The sequence below is a fragment of the Rhea pennata genome, chromosome Z (assembly GCF_028389875.1).
Source record: "Rhea pennata isolate bPtePen1 chromosome Z, bPtePen1.pri, whole genome shotgun sequence".
Lineage (NCBI taxonomy): Eukaryota > Metazoa > Chordata > Aves > Rheiformes > Rheidae > Rhea > Rhea pennata.
In genome coordinates, this window is record NC_084702.1 from 16,910,380 (window position 1) to 16,930,776 (window position 20,397).

At 33.6% G+C, this 20,397-nt stretch overlaps 1 protein-coding gene across 2 annotated transcripts in view; it reads left to right on the plus strand.

The window, feature by feature from the left end:
• The window catches only part of UHRF2 (ubiquitin like with PHD and ring finger domains 2), a 94,286-nt gene that overhangs the window by 72,438 nt on the left and 1,451 nt on the right, over window positions 1–20,397 (plus strand). Inside the window, exons 9-15 of one of the 2 annotated variants that reach the window (XM_062599480.1) lie at window positions 2,975–3,079; window positions 12,096–12,202; window positions 14,025–14,187; window positions 14,927–15,064; window positions 15,889–16,012; window positions 16,409–16,572; window positions 18,966–19,064. In XM_062599480.1, the coding sequence (XP_062455464.1) occupies window positions 2,975–3,079; window positions 12,096–12,202; window positions 14,025–14,187; window positions 14,927–15,064; window positions 15,889–16,012; window positions 16,409–16,572; window positions 18,966–19,064 (900 nt within the window). The remainder of the gene's footprint in view (window positions 1–2,974; window positions 3,080–12,095; window positions 12,203–14,024; window positions 14,188–14,926; window positions 15,065–15,888; window positions 16,013–16,408; window positions 16,573–18,965; window positions 19,065–20,397) is intronic. The other variant, XM_062599481.1, reaches the window with a different exon arrangement.

Genomic DNA, 20,397 nt, shown 5'->3' on the forward strand with positions numbered 1-20,397 from the left:
CCTGCACTGTCCCATTTTCTGTCTTGCATTGTCCCATTTTCTTAAACTCTACGGTAAACTAGATTAGTAACAAATGTGACAGAAAAATAATTCTTTTTTCGGAGTTAACTTTTCCCAATCCACTTCACTTTTCAGTTGTACAGAGGGGCAGGAAAGAACAAAGCAGAAAGAATGGGACAAGCATCTTTTTGTACCAATACTGATTTTATGTGATTTTGATGTGTCCAACAAATAGAAACCTTACATCCTCACCCTTATCTTGGCTAATATCGCAAATCTTTGTTTTATCATTTATTTATTGTTGTTTGGGGGGGGGTTAGTCAGGGAAATGGGTGCTGCTTTATCTTACAAATCCGTTAATTCTGTTATGTAAAAGAGTGCGGTTGAGGAGTATTTTCCATGATATCCAGAGAAACAGAAATAAGGGTTTTTTTCTGTTTGTGGAGGGGCATGGCAAAAACTGAAATCCTCTACTGATGTTCTTTCTAAACTTCTTATCACCTACTGTATTCTTAGAAAAACAGATATTTTTAGTACACAATTTGTAGAAGAGTACACATGCCAAGAGACTTTCCTCTTGTGGTAGTGTCTTCCAATACTGACTGAAGAATTCTGACTTTGAAATGGCATGCAAGTTTTAAGGCTGAAATGGTTAACAGAGGCCTTTTGGTTAGCAACAGTTTTCAGTTTCTCTTCTTGGTGGAACTCAGAAGGAGACAGCTGGAAACTATACGAGTTCTTTGGATCTTTTCTGACCTACGTTTCTATCATCTACACTATCATCAATACAGACATTAGAAAATAATGGACCAAATTAATTTTTTATTGTAAAGTTACAGTGTTCATTACACCAACACAAAACTACTTGGCTGAGAGGAAAACTATGGTTTTTTTGTTGACTTCTCTGGTTTTGATGAACGTTTTTGTGAAGGGAATAAAAACAAATAATTTAAAGTGCATCTGTAATCTTTTAATCTGTTTTTAATCTTTTTTATTGGCTTCCATGTTAAGTCTAGTCTCATAAATCAGGGAAGCTTTCAGAATTACTTAAGTGAACTTAAATTTTCAAAATCAAGGTTCATTCTTACTGATTCAGTAGTGATAAAAGTTAAGTTTACCTTTTTGTTAGAAATTCCATTGGTGACACACAAGTTCGTAGTTTTACAGGTATTTCTAGTACTAATAGCAAAAAAGAACATAATTAGCTGTTTTTGTCAGAAAGTTGAGAATGCTTATAAGGAAGAGATATCATAAAGCAAGTTACTATTTGTGTATATTTATTTAATTTTGGATACAAATTAACTATTTCATACTTCAAATGTTTTGGGAAAAAATGATTGAAAAGATTTTTACATAGATAGCTAAATTATGCCTTTTTTCATTCACTCTCTCTCATTTTTGTCTTTTGTATGAGAAAAGGATTTGTCTCACCATGAGACTTTAGAGATAGTGGTTTCTTACACTTTCTTTTTTTATTATGTAAACTCTTTTCGCTAGATGGAATTTGCTCTGTAGAGCATCTTTGATGTGAATTACTTACCTAAGTTCATCACTGGTGTGAATCACTTACTAGAAATGTTAATTTAATTCACAAATCCTGAAAGTGAAAGAAGGGAGGTAGGAATGAATGAAAGGATATTTGATAGAGCAGGAAAGGGAGCATGATAGCAGGGTGTTCTTATTCAGCATACTTGTAAACAATCTGGAAAAACTAGCAAATAGTTGACAAAGTTGAGTGAGAGTGCTAAGTGGCAATGGATAGCAAACATGGGAGGTGCAATTCTAAATTTACATACATTGTGATGGACTCTCAACCACTTATTTAAGAAAGAAATCCCCTAATAATTCTGAAAATATGCCCTCTCAGTGCTCAGTAGTGATCAAAAATGCAAATTACGTTAAAATTATTAAGAAAGTAAGGAGAAGAGAAATAGAAGATTGTGAACAACGAGGATGGTTAAAGGAATGGAATACTTTTCTTTCAAGAATTAACTGAGAAGACTTTTCATTTTGGAACAGAGATTGTATCATACGCGAAATCATGTACAGTGTTGAAAAAAGTAATTAGAAAACAACTATACATAGTTTTGTGATGCAAAAAGAGGAATTATCAAGCAAAACAATCAGGTGTCAGATTCAAAATGAACAGTAGCGTTAGTTCATATGACATACAGTAATATTGTGAATTCTACTTTTAGATACTGTGAATTCAAAGTTTACAGTAGTTCAGGAAGTCCTGACCACAGACAACTGGAAGCTGAGAAGTTACGCAAGGATGTATCACTGTGTCCTTGCATAGTTTTCACATTGTGCACAGGTGTCTGCTCTTGAATGTTGTCAGAGGTAGCATTTCTTGCCAACTGGGTCTTTGATTTGATGTGTAACATTATTATGAGAGTAGAAGACTATAGCAAAAGAACATAAACTTTTACTGAGGTTACTCAAAAATGTAGGCTGGGAGAAAAGGTTCAATAGCTGGAGATGCAGCGTCAGGAAAATAGAAAATGTTCGGGTAGGAAGGACGCTCTCAGAAAGGCTCTTAATTGTTTTTGCTGCTGGGAACATTAGTTCTGGTACACTGTGTTTAGTATCATCCACCTAGAAAATACTTAATTTAAAACTTAGAGTTTTTTTTTTTGTTTTGTTTTGGTTTTTTGCTTTTTAAAACTTGGTAGTTTGAAGCAAGCTGTGAAAAGATGATACACTGGAATTTTTTCCCAAAGAAGAAAGTAAACCTTTACATCTTCTGTTGTTGCCACTGTATCGTCTTTCCATTTTCTTAGGTGTTTTATTTTGGGCTTTTCTTTATTAAAAACATGTAAAATTCTCACCTGTCATTGTAGTCTTATGTTAACTATTTACACAGACATCTCATACATTTTTTTTTAAGCAGAATGTTGATGGTAAAAAGTGATTGAAGATGGCTGATTCTTTGGGAAGAAAAAATCTAGAAGCTGTTTTTTTCTGTTGCCAGGTGAGCGAAGCAGGTGTTCACAGGCCCCATGTGGGTGGAATCCATGGACGTAGTAATGATGGAGCTTATTCACTTGTGTTAGCTGGGGGATTCGAAGATGAAGTGGTAAGTCATTTATCCAAGCCATTCTTTTGTTTTGTTATTCTAAAGTATTAAAGTTTGTACAGATGGAGAGTTTATGTTCATTGCTGATCTTAAAATTGGTGGTTAAGCAAATAGGACTATGCAAAAGAAAACTACTACTTACGTCAAATCTAGTAGTTGTTTAGTATTTTGGGGAGAAATATTTAAGCTATCTTCTCTTAAAGGGTATTATAATGCTTATACTGACACAAAACACCTCAATTACAACTGAATTTTATATTGGTTAGTGGAATTAAATTTCAGTAGGCTTTCATTATCTGAATTTATCATTATTCAATATCTGATACTATAATTATATGCAAGTTACATATTTTAGATTCTACTTCGGTCACTGTTTTTATTGCTTCCAAGTCAATCAAGCAAATGAATGCCTTTTCCGGGGCTTACTTTACTCTATTTCTAAATACAATGTAATGTATCTGTTTTACATTGTATCTGTATCCTTGAAGTAAGGATAAAATATGCATGTTGTGAGATTCTGTGAAGTTCTGAAGGTTCTTGACTCCTATGATTAGACCTTTGAGAACTTCTCAGGACAATTCACAATATTTTGTATTATCATCCTCAGAGGAAGATATTGGAAAAATTTCTGCTTTGATGTCAACATCTAAGTACAGTAACCAATGCAATTATACTGCTAAACAAAACAAAAATGTTTTTGTCTGACTTACTTCTCATAATGACCAAGTTTTGTATATAATTAGATTACTATTCTCTGTAATAAAATAATGTTTACGTAAGGTACATCCCTTCCTGCAGTTCTGTTCCATCAGGTGGGATTTTGAATCATGCGTCAGGTGAAGGATAAAGCAGTAAGCAACTTGTTTTTGAAAACATGGTAGCTGTTAATCACAAAGAACAAGGCGTTGGAGAAGGAAATGAAATAAACATCTGAAATAGCATCAGGATGTTATGTATTCTTTGCCAACAGCACTTACCAGCTGCTGCTGCTGCAGGGTATTGCCTCTGAAGGCGTCTGTCTCTCTGTTGGACAAGTCACATGAGGAGGTACTTGGTGTTGGTACATTGCTACATCCTTGGAGTCAACTCCAACCCAACCTCTAGGACCTTAGCCAGTGCATCCTAAGAACATTGTTGCTCAGTAGTTGTAACTACTAGCTTGGGATGCTGCACATTTCTTTTTTCTTTCTTTTTTTTTTTTTTTTTCCCTTTTGATGGTGATACTGATGTGTTAGCCTTACTTCTGCTGCTGTAATTATTCAGTCTATAACGTTTAATAAACTTATTTCGATCATTTGCATGTCTTCCAGTTTGGCTAAGTGATGTTGTGAGCGTGTGTTTTTATGGGCATCTAAGTAATGTCACAGTCTTAATGACATATAAGATTTGAAAGAAGCATTGCTGGAGAAATACTGGAGGTGCTACGCTAAAAAGCTGTGTGAATATCAATTTTTTATTTTTTGTAGAGCTGTAAACTAAGGATTCAGTAGAAACCCCTCTTTTTTTCCCCAGGTGCATTTTGTTACAAACTTTTCTTCAGTTCTCTTTTCATGTATCTTTTTTTTTTTTTTTTTTTTTTTTTTTTTTTTTTTTTTTTAAGTTTGCTTCATTTTCCCATTTTTTGAAAGAGCTAGAAGTAAGAATCTTCCAGGAACACTCAGGGAAAAAGCCAATTCTGTACTTCTAAATATCCTAAAGGCACTATCTTTTTTTTCCAATTAAGCTTTTAAATAAACATTAAAATAAAATCTTCTGCTCACGTCTAGTCACTTATTGTATAAGAGCAAGATATGACAGGTGATTTGCTCGAATTTTAGTAGTGTGATATAATTACTGTGTGACTGAGAAATAAATACATTTTGGAAGACTGTGTGTTTTACTGTATGTTTACAATCTTTCTCAAACTATTTTTGCACACTGCTAACATGCTGCATCTTAGTGGTCTTCTTGTGGCTTTAAGCTAACAGTTCACCATTGGGATAAAAATAATTGCAAAAAAATATACTGTAGAAATAGAATTCAGTGTTCAGCTTCCAATTCTTGCAGTTTTTATGCTATCTCTTTGAGAGGGGTATGTATTTTTAACCTAATATTTTATTAACAAAAAGTTAGTTTATGTATATTACTTGTTTTAAAATACAATAATTATAATAGTTAGCTTTAGAGTCTTGCATATGTTAATACTACAGATCTTCTGGTCTTGATAATAACCATAATGGGAACATCAGCTGAAGAAATTGTGATAATTTTTTCATGAAGTTGAAATCTGAGGACTATTTCAGTATAAACTAATATTTATAAGGATCCAGAACACCAGGTATTAGCCATTAGCAATGATTATGCAATCACAATATTCAAAATTAAAGTATTTTAATGTGTCTGTCCATCAAATCAAATAGGTGAAGAAATGTCACTTTTGAGTTGAAAACTACCTTTCTAGTTTGTTTTTAAAATACAAGGGTAAAAATGATGTTTATTTACTTTTGAAAGTTTCAAGATCCATATTTCTGCTGGTTAGAAGTAGTGTTATTAAGATGATAAATTAATTGTCTTTTGGTGTAGTCGGTTCAATCAGAATAAAGATTGTTTCTTCTTTAAGAGATTTTGCATATGGGATCATACGGGAAATCTAAGAACTGAGATTCAAAATCTCTTGGAGCATGATATCTGCTGGGATCATTCACATTCTCTTGTAAAAGATTTTGAGGGTATAAAAGTGAGTGGACTCTATAATGACTTAAAAGAGACCCCAAGCAAATATATTTGTTGCTAAGATTCCTTGATTAATTTATGTCAGAGCAATCTACTTCATGAAAAGGTCCACTGCCCATTTTGAGTGTGCAGTGTTCACATCAATCTTTTGTTTGAATAATCTGTTTCAAGGTGTCAGAACAGCTACTGTTGCATTTCCTTGAAATCATCCAGTTGCAAATAAGTGGTATTTAGCGCTCTAGATTTGTCTGAGCCTGAGACGTATCATGTCTGGACCTCTGCTTCATGTTCATTGCACAGTGAAAATACTAGATCAGTTCCATGGGGTGCAATTCTGCCAGTGCCATGACTGGTGAACTGCGTATTAAAATGACTTTAAATCAAGTGGCAACAAGAGCTTCAGGTCAGACTTTTTTATTTCCAAAGATCTGAGTGACTGCTAGTCACAGTGGCAGGTATGTTTTATCTGCAGCTATACTAACTAGATTGTGAGTTTTCCTTGGTTGCCTGAATCCGATGTGAGCCTTGGTATCTCTGTGCTCGGTACCAAAGAGAAGGATCCTATGTAAGTTTCCTGAAATAGGATGCCGTACTGCTAAGGGAACAGGTCCTTTCAGATTTTCCCAGTTCTCTTTATATTATTGAGAACCCAACATAATAAATCTGTTACAGTCATTGTACTGTGAATCTGTCCATGGTGAGCCATCTAGATTGATTTTTGAGCTTAAAATCTGACATTTACTCTCCTGAAACTTGCTATTTTTCAGATGCTCTCAGCTTTCCAAAGTCTAATGACCCTGCTAGGTTGGTATCTACTTAGAACTCCAATGTAATGTGAGACAATTTGTGCATCTCACTATGGTGATAGCTACTGAATATCTTCCTTTTCACTCAGATTTGTTACTTGCCCCTTTTTGCTACTTCCATACTCAACATTATTTTGTTGGGAAATATCATTAATATTCACACTTGCTTTCTGATGGTGTTTCGGATTCACAGGACAGCTCCTGTTCTCCAACAGTCTCGACTCGTCCATTCTGTTCCATATTGTTAACCATCAGTTCGTAAAAACTGCTAATATGAAAAATTATCTTTCTGCATAAGTTTCTGAAATCCTTTGTGTTTCTTTGTGAGGTCAAAACCCCTCATTTTTTCCTCTGTATTTGCATTGTATTGGCAATTATTTTAAGATCTTGAGAAGTTTTTATTTTGTCACATAGACCCTTTCTGTCTTATTTTTATTGTTAGTGTTACGTCTGTCATAGTAGACTTATTTGTCTGCTTCTCTCAAAATTAGTTTGGAACCCTTGTCCATATTGCTTCTATTCATACTTTTTTTTAATATTACTTGCTTTCTGAGAAACATTTTGTGACTTGTGAATACCTTAGGTTAAGGACCCAGGTCTCTACTTTTTTTTTTTTTTTTTCCTTATTGACTGCTTAAAGTACTGAGACTTTTTCTTTCTGGAAGTACATACCTTTTCAAGGAGAGTTTCGTCAATCTGTTAGTATAATAGTATATGGAATATGATCATTCTATTTCCTTCTTAAATTTTTGAAGATGATCATTATTATACTGGTCGTCATCTTTTTCCATTTTGCCAGCTCTGGCACAAACCAGGGATTTCTTGCAGGATTTTGTGTATTTTTCACATGAACGCTAATAAAACTTTCTCTTTATGATACTAAGCATATATTTACATATGTAAAATAGAAATAATTAAAATAACATGCTGTGTACAAAAATAAATTAATGTCAAATAGTATGTGCATGTCTTTTGAGACAGGCAAAGTGTTCCTTGTCTTGCCTGAAATATAGTTATATTAGCTAATTATATTCTTTGTACAGAGTGCAGGGTCCCTTGCCCTCAAAAAGAGGATGCATCAGTGAACTCCAGCAAATAATCGAAGTTTTCTGTCACTAAAAAATGTTATCTTGAAAAATTGTTGCATTTCCTACATATTCTCCCATTGCAGAAAAAGATCTTTGAACTGAAAAAGCTCTCTATATTTTGTATCTAGGATGTACCTTTTTTGAAGTCTGAAACGGGACTCACATTCTGATTTTGAGCTTCTGGGAGCAGAACATAATGAATCGAGATTGGATATCCTTCATTAGTTTACGTATTAATATTTATTTTAAATGTGTGGAGATTCACCATTTTGTCCCTTAATACTGAGAGGAATAATTTCCAGAAGTGGGGCACATACCGTAGTTTTCTAGTACTTTAATTTGGGAGTTATTTTTCAAAATGTTGACATACCTGCCTCACTAATTAGCCCATTTTTGTTGCTTCTTACACTGAAGCAGTCTTATTTACCATTCTGAAAATTCTTCTAGCTTGAGGAATCTTTAGCTAGATTGGCTATCAGTGAAATGATTAACAAGTTTTTATCATCATGGAATATGTCACGATATTGGAAGGTTTTTGCTGTTCAGGATGAGATGAAGATCCAAAAACTCCAAATAAGATATGTCAAACTTTGAATGTACTGCAGAGATTTTTATTGATTTATGAATGATTTATAACTATATATATTTTATATAATTTTTATATATATATATAAATATGCATAAATTAATATTTATATATTTATAAATTTATGTATTTAACACTTCTTTTAATTGATACCTTTTATTGAAGTACTGAACCATGAAACTGACAAAAGTAAATCACAGACTTGGTACTTCTACTAGGGAAAGAAAAATCCTTTCAAACAAAATATTCTGGTATTTAGAATGTCTTAATAACCACATTTAGAAAGACTTAGTGCTTTTGCATTTCTCATGCCTACAAATACCTTAGCTGTTATTCACTATCTTTTGCTGATGTGAAACTGATGCATCTAAATTTGTTTTTTTTTTCCATTAAAAAACTGATAAAACATTTTTGTTTGGATGGAAGATTGAAGCTCATCTAGAACATCTGTTCATCTCTGTGTTCCTAATAGAATATTTTACTTGATTTTTAGCTGTATTTTTTTTGTGTATTTGTGGGACCAAGGTTTGACATCTGAGTATAATAACTAAAAGGTGTTGAATGAAAAGAGAAAGAAAAAGTTGGAGCCATCTTGAAATAGCTGAAATTCAAAAAACTTGTAGTGTCTAATGCCCCTTTCTGCTGATGTGTAGAAACAGCTCATAGAAACACTATGATCAAGGACTTACTTGGCGTTTACAATCTTACTTTTGCATTCTTCATTATATATTTCCTAGATTTAAGATTGATAATGTAACCAACTTTGAAAAAGTGGTGCATAGTGCAGTGTAATTTGCTTCATGACTGTTTGGCATTATCTGCTTATCTTATGTATTTGAGGCTGACTAGCTCATAGTAATAGAGTTTGAGGTTCATCTTCCATTTGAATGCCTCAGTATCTCAGCGGCTAGTGCTACCATGGCAGATGCTTGTTCGTTCTAAAACACCAGAAAAATCTACAAGCAGGACAGTTAAGAAATAACTTTCTGGAGACAACATAAAACAAAGGAGAAATACAGAAGGCATTAAGAAAGGACAGAATAACGAAAGGTCCTGCTAGCTACTGACAGAAAGTTTTTGTACAGAAAGTTGAATTAAGCTGTAGATTGCCTTTCTAGATTTTTTCTCTATATATATTATATATTCTGGTATTTTTTTCTCTCCTTCTAGTGGTTGCTCTCATCAGAGGTTCAAGTGTCCTCTCCATTTCTCTTCTTCAAAGTTAGCACACTGTATTGGCAGGATCTTTATGATATTTTCTTTCTATTCCAAGAACTGTGTGTCTTTGTTCACTGCTTTTTTTTTTTTTTTTTTTTTTTTTTTTTTTCCCCTCCCTCAATCTGATGTTAGATAAATGGGTTTATCAGCTTGTGGAGTTCTTCTAGAAAACTGAGTGTAAATGAGATAAAGGGCACTATTACACTGGAAATTGTTAGCAGATACCATCTAATTATTTGAGCTATAACAATTATGCTTACAGCTATGCAGATACCAGGGTTCTGTTTCTCCCCTGCTTTCCTTCTTCTAGATTTCCAGTTTGCCCATAATCCGTATCATTTTGCCTGTATATGTGTAGAACACTTTGATATTTGAGAGATGCAAATTTAATCAAATTAGAATGTCTTCAAGAAGCGAACATGTATTCAAAACCTTGTATCCAACTTAATCTCATTAAACTCAATAATCTTGTGACTGGCTTTGGCTAAAAAATACCACTTAGAGAACCAATCAGTCTTGCTCTGAAGGCATCAGAAGTTTGATATTTTTAACCCATTTAAGTTTAGTCTGTTTTTATTGTACTGTGTTCCAGTAGATCCAAATATAAAAAGTATGTTTGAATATATTTGCACTTATGCCTTCTCATTTGTCTTTATTTTGCTTAAGTCTTTAGTTCTTTGTCCTTGATTTTTGTATCTATTCTTTTGATAAACCGAGCAGTTTATCAAAACCGTTTATCTCATGTAAGCTATCGTTTCCAGTCTTGCTAATATGTATATTCTTTTTGTTTTCCCTCCATCTTTCTGCATTCCTTTATGTGGTGTTCCAATGTCTGTTTCAACAACGTTACAAGAAGAGGTGAAATCATTTACTAGTTTCAGCTTACTTTTGCTTATATATCAAAAAACTTCATTAGCTATTTCTGCCATTCTGCTGGACCATGAATACATTTTCAGTTTCATGTCTCATATGAAATCCAGAACATTCCTGGATTCATGACTTTCCTGGATACACCTTTCTGGTTATTCTGAATTTGACGCTTGCTTAACGTTCAGTTTTAAAATGCAGTTTGTTTTAGTGGGCCTGATTCATCAGGCAAATCCCTTTCAATCTGTTTGACCGCCCTATTTGCATTATTATTATTCCTGTCATCTTTATGTGCTCAGCACATTTTGTTTCCTGTGACTTTAATTACCAGTCACTGAAGAAAATAAACAGATTAGAGTTCTATTCCCCATAATTTTGTGTGATCTATTTTATGTCCTTTGTTAGTAAACAATTCTAGTCTTTTTGGTCTCTCATCCTTTTGTTTTCTTTTCATGTGTTGTTCTCTAATAACACTATTTTTGCTGTATTTTCCTGGAGTCATTGAGCAGTAGTAAGAGTGTTTTAGGAAAGGATATACAAGAATTTATATAATGGCATTGTTAGGTTTTCAGTATCTTCCGCTTCATAGTATTTGCTAGTTGTTGTGTCTAGAGAAATCTTGAGAGGGAAATACTCTTAGTTCTTCAGTGGAATTTCTATTAAGTTTTCCTTACACAGAATTAAATGAATATAAAATCTGTAATTACTTCATGGCTCTGCACCACTTTATCTCCCTTTCTCTCTCTCTCTCTAGTTCTAATGTTGTCACTCATAAAATAGCTGTTACTATAATCTTGCAGTAGATTTGTATTATTTCCTTAATAGTGTCAAACATTTATTTAATAGTGGTAAGAAATAGACTGAATTTTACTAGTGCATACTAGTAATGTTTAGTTTTTTGCTATAAAAATTCATATAAACATTAGTCTCCTATTAATTATTCATCTTATACTATTGTTTGGTGGCTTTGTGCATTTTGGAAACATTACCATATTAAATATAATTTTATCTTTTTAGCAGTATTTGAATTTACCAGAAATACTGTGTCTGTTATATGTTACTGAAATAAAGTAGTAGTAATGACTTTACTTAGATGTATGTGTATTTCTGTTATTTTTAAGGTTCATGGTAAAAGGTTTCATCAACCTTCCTTCAGTTTCCAAAACATTAGTTTCAGGAAATATAGCACAAAACTGTATCAGCTTATAAAATTCAAATGTAAGTAAGTTTAAGCTCTTAGTGGTTCAGAATACCTGAATTTTTTACTGAATTTACTGACCTGCCCTGTATTTAAGTACAAACAGTTGTGCCTTATTAGCACTCAGCCTCTTGCACAAGCAAAAATGAACCATCCGTGTTAAGTATTACATATTTTACAAACCTGACATTGTTGTAAACTGATTCAAAGCTACAGAGCATGTAATCACTGACTAGAATGTTTTCTTTCCACCAGAGATATTTTGTGCTTAAAGGCAATTTTTAAGAAGTCATAAAAGTTAATTTTTTTAAGGCAGGCATATTTTTAGAAAAATTCTCTGGTGAATATGTTACAGGTAGACCAGTAGCCTTCTGCTGGCACAAGTACTGTGTAAGGCAGTGATGGTGAAGTTGAGAACACCTTTCAAGGCCTTGGACTATTTTCTTTTCTATCTGAGTGAACAGAATCAATGAAGCAGCGTTTTTTCAATTCAGTTGTTTTAATTTGGAGTGTTAAAACCAAGGATGATCTTCTTGCACAGGATCGAGGAGATGAATTCACTTATACTGGGAGTGGAGGTAGAGATCTTTCTGGCAATAAAAGAATTGGAGAGCATTCATTTGATCAGACATTAACACACATGAACAGGTAAGCTTTGAGAAGAAATTAAAGAATATTTTAAAACAAAGGGTTTAAGTTTAATCTTAATGAATTTGATTTATTCAATTAATTATTTGATTTTTTTTTCTATGTATTTCATTTATTTTTTTAATGGATTCTGAAAGTTAAGTATGAAGACGGTGATTCATTTGCCCATACTGAAAGAAATCTTTCATATTTTGATAGTACTTTCTGCCATCGTAATTTGTTATGAAGAATGAGGAGTTAGCATATTGCTTTGTCTTACAGATATACACTTTAATGTCCATGATAAAATTGGGTCAATCTTTTGCCTAACTGTGGTCAAAAACAGTTGCTTGAAAAAGCAAATTTGCTTGGAAAAAAAATGAATTAGACATCTACTTAAAGTATTGTAATGTTGTTTACAAAGCCTGCCTGAACTAAGAATTCTCCATCCTTTTCTGTGTGCATGAGATGTATTTTCACATAACTGACCATGCACTAGTTGTGAGGTGCCAAGACTGACTGAGACCTTTTCTTTCTCAGAGGTGCTCTTAGATGTGATGTACTGCAGTCAAGTACAAAAACTGAGAGTCAAGCGAGGTTCTTACAGGGTTTTTGGTGGTGCTCAGAGAAGAGGAGGAAAAGCCTCACTTGGATGCTGAGGAAGGGAGGGAGGTAGAGACTAAGCCATGAAGTACAATAAAGAGCGAAAGGAGGTGGAAAGTGGGTTTGAGCAAAACGTTTAGACATGATTTGCATGAATAGAACAAATTTCCTTTTGGAACTAGAAGGGAAAATTGGACTTAGTCTTAACATCTCTCTACTCCTAGCAAATGCAATTGATGCACGTAGAGTATAATGTACTGTCAGTTACTGAATTTCATCAGTCCTCAGACACTTCGATAACTGATGTAGGAGATTATTGTTATTCTGTGTAGCAGATTCAGAATTGTTCTTCACTTGTCCAGATAATTTTCTTCTTTTTAAGTTTGTCTTTACAAACGATACATCTTTAAAATCTGCATTGCATCCCTGTTTTTTACTGTTTCATACACTGCAGCTTTTAGACTCATCCCATCACAGATTATGGGCCATGTTATTTCTTCCATTCTGTGAAATGTGATGATTTGGTTTGAGTCTGATTCTGGAGGCTTTTTCAATAGCTGGTCAAATTAGTCTGTGGTTGTAGAGAGACTGTCCATTTCAACAAATTGGTCAAGTTGGTATTCATAGTGCCTTGCTCCAGCTGTCTAGTATAGGGCCCACATATAATTACTGAAAAAAGGCGTTTGCTTGTCCTTGAGTTAGCTGCTGTTATTTAGCTCCTATTTAGAGGCAATTTATGGACTGTGAGAAAGTTTTCAATTATTGATACTTCTTTTGATGATTACTTTCTACTTTTTCCCATATCCTGTTTTTCATAATCATCAATATTATATACACACTAAGCACAATAATCTGCAGTTATGTGCAACAGAGGTAAAATTTGTTTTTATACTTTTCTGATTCCCTCAATGTTATTTAAGAGGAGGTAATTTTTAAACATGAAGAACATTAAATCAGAAAGGATTGGTTTATTTTATTTAGTGGTATTACATCAGTTTTAATCTTGAAAACTGACAGTAAAATAGAATATGTTCTACTTTTTTTTCACATATCACATATGGTAGCATGGATCTTAGTGCTTCCATAGTGCTGTAATTTCTTGAAGAAGTTCCAGGATTTTTCTGTGCTGCTTGATTAAAAAAAAAATAATTAGACAAGACAGAGACGTGTATTATATTAATTCTCAATAAAATGTTGTAGGAAACAATCTAGCTTATGAAGTTGTTAAATGTGTTTTTAGAGCTTTGGCCCTTAACTGTGATGCCCCACTGGATGATAAAAATGGAGCGGAGTCTAAGAATTGGAGAGCTGGTAAGCCAGTCAGAGTAGTGCGCAGCTCAAAAGGACGCAGAATCAGCAAATATGCCCCAGAGGAAGGCAACAGATATGATGGCATTTACAAGGTATTTTGGTTTCTGTGGAGTACCTCATAACATTTTTTTCATGTTCTTTTCATGTTTCAGATTCTATTATTACATTGCAAATTATAATAATAGAATTATTAGTAGTAGAATAGTGTATTATTACTTTGAAGAAATCTTTTGTCTCCATGATGACAGTTTGTTCTTACCTCATTTTGTAATGAAGAGAAAGGAAAATATTTAGAGCAGTGATAATGGAACATAATCCATAATAGATTATGTAAAGTTAGAATGTGTAAGCTATATTATGTGTGCTTACTTAATCATTTTTATCCCTGGAAATCAATTGATTTCTTCATTCCTTAAAACTGCATCCTAGCTTTTCGCACATTTAATGATTTCTTAGTGTCTGCAATAAAGATATGTATTTTTAAGGATGCTGTCTTTATCAAAAATACGGAAATTGTGCAGCTGAGGGAACACCTGCTGTATAACAGCAGCATATAACTCAATTTCTCATTTCTTCTTGAACAATCAAAATATGACCACATGCATGCATTTAGCTTGTGTTAAAATAATGACTACTTAGCAGAGTGACTATTGAGTATCTGTCCAGATTTTCTTAAATTAGATTAGAAGAATGTATATTTATGACAGTAAGTAATGTTTATAATGACATTTTATAAACATTGATTATATGTTTATAATTGTTCCCATTGTTTATAATGTTTATAGTGAAAGTTTATAATGTTTGCGACCATAAATTTTTATGGTTATTTAGGTGGTGAAATATTGGCCAGAAATTGGAAAATGTGGATTTTTAGTTTGGCGCTACCTTCTGAGAAGAGATGATGTCGAGCCTGCACCTTGGACTTCAGAAGGAATGGAGCGGTCAAAGAAACTGGGTCTAAGTGTACAGGTCAGAATCAGTATTCACAGTTGTACTTAGTTCAAATAAATAAATTGCAGAAATAGGGATCAGAGTTAAATTCAAGACACCCTCCACCCCTTTTTTTTCCTACTTCGTTGTGGGAAGAGCTAAAAAGCAAACAAACAAACAAACAAAACACTTAAGATTATCTGCAAACTGGAAGAATCCTATAATAGTGATAATGCAGAAGGAATTGTGGATGAAACTTTCCACTTCTTGGTGCATTGTTTTATATATATGGATTAGAAAATAAAGATTTAGAATCTGGTTTTGTGATCCTTTTGCTGGGTACGGTTTATAAAATTAACTTCTGTAATAGTTGAGTCCATCTGAGTGTTCATGAAGATTACACCATTGTATGTATTTTTCTGTATGTGAGAGTGAGTAATCTGTATAGATAATGTATTTCAGGTGGGGAAGTAAACTAACCCATGAGGACTGGCCATTGCAGAATCCGTGAAAGATTGAAAGAAGTAACATAGTGTTTCTTTCTTCAGAAAGTCAATGGTTTGTTTTGCCATCATCTTCAATTTTAGTCTGCTGATTTTTATAGCTTGAAGGACGTAGATACAGATACCAGGTTCTTTTTAATACAGTCCAGTCCAGATCAGATCCTTTGACTTGACTACAGTTTTCTGAAAACAGATATTCATTTAGAAATTTTCTCCTTCCTGTATGTTTTTAAATCTTTTAAAATTATTTCAGTATGTACTCAATGAGTTTTAGAATCCTTTAGCAGTCAGTCTTGTTGATATTTGGGAATTCCTGTATGCCAGTGGGTTTTGTTTTAAACAAATATTTTTTTATTTTAGTATCCAGAAGGTTATTTGGAAGCCATGGCTAGTAAGGAGAAGAAAGATAAGGTTAAAAAGCAAACTGTGAAACAGGAGCCAACCACCCAGAGTAATGGAAACCAGAAAAGGACAATTGATGATGGTATTTCTTCTTACTTTTTAGCATTCATCAGTAAAGACTGTCGTGTTGTGTTTATTAAGCCAATAGCAAAAAAACTTTGCAGAAGCAGGAAGATTTTTTGGAATACGAATATAACACATTAAGTAAATGTTCAGTTACAAGGTAGTAGGGAAGGGGTTATAAGATTCTGCTTACAGCATTTAAGGATTTTTTTTCTTTAAGTTCAGTAGGAAAATGAAGTCTTCTGTGCAATTGTGCACTGCAGTCCAAAATAACACTAACAATGGAGTAGGGACTTTATTTCAGCATCACATAGATGTAGTTCATATTTTAGCTTTCTGGAAAATTTTATCTTTACCTTTTGCTAGTTCAGACTAACTCTCTGTTGTTACTGTGTCTCATGGTCATAATCTTAAGCAGGTGTAGAGGAACCTGTGAATACATCCAAAGCCATGAGAATGGCAGATGGAGGGAAAGGAGAGGCTTTCCAACTGACCCAAGAGCAGCAGTGGCTGATTAGAGAAGACTGTATGAACCAGAAACTGTGGGATGAAGTACTTGCTTCTCTTAAGGAAGGACCAGTATGTTTTGTGCATGCTTGAATTTTCAGTTTTTAACTTTTCTTTGTAGTGTAAGGAAAAATCTGAGTCTCTGTTAAAATTTAATGGACTGGTTGAACTTTCACTGAGTGTATTCTATTTCAATGAAACAATAGAGTTTATTACTGATCATTTTTACAGTTTGTTACTGTAGGTTTGCATCTATATAGGAGAGTTCTTTTCTTGCTCAAAACACCATATTAATGTAAAAAGTACCGGCTTTTGAAGGGAATGCAAGAGAGACAGTTCCAGTCACTACTTTTTCTTTAGACAGAATTGACAGCAAATATCATTTTCTTTCTTTAAGAAGACAACAGAAGTATTGTCATTTTCAAAATTTAAAACTTGCATATGAAATAGAAATAAGTAAGAAAAGAAATACTTTTCTCCCTCTGCATGTCCAGAAAATAGGAAGAGATTGACGTGACTAGACACTAGCACAAAAAAAAATCTGCAGAAGGAAGAACATATTATGTTCTTCAGTGATAACTAGTCTTATCAATGTCTAGTTTAGTTATTTTAGCTGTTCTGCAGAATAAGAAATTCAGGCACTAAGAAGTTAAAGTGGCTTGATAAAGGTCAATATCGACTCAAGAAAAAAACAAACCATTAGCTGGAAAACGGATACCTAAAAGTGATCATACATAATCTGTTATTTGGAGAATTAGCTCTAGCTGGTTTTGCTGTTTCTGTTACAGAAAAAAACCTCTATAACTTGTGATTCTCCCACTTATAGTATCTTGGCTATAATGCTACAGCATGACTATTTGTGTAGGAGCTGATACTGTAAGGTTATTCTAGTAAAATACTGTAATGTTACTACCTTTTATCTGTGTACTGTCTAGTGTTTGTAATTGATTAGAAAGAATTTCAACTCTTAAAATTGTACGTGATCAAAGGCAATAGAGAGATGTGTTGCTAAAGAAAAGGGGAGAAAAAAAAGGCATTTTAAAGGCAGTCCAATTACTGGAAAGTAATTTTTCTACAGATTCTTTCATATAATTTTGATAATAGTTCTGTATGGTTGCCACTAACGGGAATTACAGAGCTAGTTTATGTAGCTGCAATGAAAGTTGCTTGAAACAACCACCTTTCCGTTTCACAGGGTACAGTTTGAAATATATCTGATATTTTTAAAATGATTGCACAATGCTATATTTTGAGTAATTGTAAATCTACTTTTATATATATATATATTTGCACACTGGTATTTTTTTAGGCATTTGCAGATCACTGACATACTAGAGCTAAGAATGCTTGTATGTGTAAAATGCATGATACAAATGTATCTGACGTTCCTCAGAGCTGCTCAGAGAAGACAGAAAAACCAGGGAGGTTCTTTTACCTAATGCAGATAAATTGGAGAGTGAGGACAGAAGAAGCAAGTAAGATAGCCATAGTCCATAATCACAACAGGACCTGCAGAGGTGACTTTCTTAATAGAAGTAGTGTAAGGTACTTTTCTTCTCCCTTGGCAGAGCAGCAGAGATCTTTTCATGGGTGCAAATTTCTAACAGCAAGCATTAAGTACAGATACTAGCCTCTGAATTGTCTGTGCTAAGAATCATACTTGAAGGGCCTGATGATCTGTTTTATTTTGTTTATAACAGTACTCATGTGCAAATAGATACTGCTTAAAACCTTCATTCTCTGAATTGTGGGAGAGCAAAGAAACTGCTTGATTGCTTTCAGAAATCACACTCTGCTTATGGAGCTTTTGAAAGTTCATCATGTTAATGAAATAAACAGCATTTACAAAATCTGTACTGTTCACTGAAATCACACAGAAAAAAACATGGTTCCATTCTGATGGCATGAAAGAAAAGGCTGTAAGCAGCAGTATAGTACAGATGAGCAGCAGATAGTTGTCGATAGTAGTAGCAGGGGGTGCTGAGAATGCTTTTACAAAAATGTCAGTATAGACTTCATGCTAGTTGGCTCTGAAATGAAATCTGAAACTTGTAGTGAGTCCTGAAGGTAGTAGAAAAATTTCAGTATTAGCAAAAACCTTTGAGAGGTAAAGCTGTTGTCTAACTACGTTGTTCGTTGAATTTAACAGCTTCCAGTGCTTGTGTAGTATTTTTATTCATTGCTATGTAAGTTTGAAGAAAGAGTAACAGCTGTGGTACACAGTCTATTTGCCAGATTTTCAGAGAGCCAACTTACTTTCTCAGATTAGATCTGAAAGTTCAGTGTGAATTTGGTGCCTAAGTTTGTAAATAATGTAAATATGTGTTGTAATTACAGAAGTAGGGCAAGGTAGTTTGAAAAAAAGATTAACTTAGTTAAAATTCTTTTATTTTTACTTTTGTTTGCATATTTGTGGGTGTGCTTTTAATAGAGTTTGACTGTTTTATTCCTTTTTCCTACATCAGAATTTCCTGAAGAAACTGGAACAATCCTTTATGTGTGTCTGCTGCCAGGAGCTGGTTTACCAGCCAGTGACAACAGAGTGCCTCCACAATGTCTGCAAAGTAAGAATGAATTCCATCTTGTTCTGTGCTTTTTTTCTGGCTCTGAGACACCAGACACCAGAGCCAAAGAGCATTTTAGAAAAACAATTATTGCGTAGCATTAAGAGCAAGAAAACATAACAAGTTTGCTTTTAGTGATTGCTGTGTATTCAGGTCGTCTTAATTTTCTGTTGAAAAAAAAGGTGGAAGGTAGAAGCATATTATTTAGTATTATATAGGTATAATGAGTTGAACTGATCGTTGCTGTCATTCAGTTGTAATTAGTGGAGTTACTGTAGGAATTTGTTTGGTCCAGGAGGTAGATATTGGTAGAGTAACAGTAATTTATTTTTTATGGCTAAGAAATAAAAAGAGATTTAAAAAAGATGGGCTACACTTTTATTAGGAATGGTTGAAAGGATATAGGGTAAATATGAAAAAATATTTGGGCTTATTAGGAATAAATTATTTTGTTATTCTTGCCATAATTTATATTCATTTTATTTATATTTAGGAGGGGTAAAGAAGTAATGTTAAATATAGACATTAACTTAAAAGTTGTGCGTCTTAAAATCATGAATAGTAAGATACAACATAAGGAGTCTAGAATCCAATTTCTGGTAGAGTTACTTTTAATAGCACAAGTACACAGAGTCATGCACTCAGAGGTGCATATTTATAAACTGTGCCTGTCATAGCTAATATTTCTGCCTAAGAGCCTAAAAGGACTCAAACTAATTATCTTGCTAGTACAGTATCTGATTATATATATTCATTGTTTAAGAAAGTATATATTAACCCACTATAACTCACTTTGTTGTTATGGATAGCCCCTGACAATGATAAACAGAGATTTGATGCATGCATATAGGGTGATTATTTCTCCTTCAAAGGCATTACTGTTACTTAAAGGCAAAAGTTTATGAAGGGGTTAATATTAGAGTGGTTTTCTAAAACCACAGAGAAGAGAAAGCTGAATGGCAACAAACTCAGCACAGAATTTGAAGCTGTCAGTAAGTAGTTTGCAGATAGAAAATAATATCTAGTTAAAGCTTTAGGGAATAGTTTGTTAGTCAGATTATATTGGGGTTTAGGCACATGCCTGCCCTGAATAATTTCTTGTATTAAACTTGCATGCTTCTGCTGTCTGCTGCAGCTTGTGCTAACAAAGAAAGGGCAGTGCCAATACCACTGTGTTAAGAGATTGTAACGAATGTAATGTATTTTATTATTCTACACATCTTTAACTGACTTAACTGAATATTTTCAGATGAGGTAGATGCAGGTTGTTAGATAAAGGCTGTACTTTCATATTCCCTTACAGCTTGAACTGAAAATCTGAAATACTGTTGCA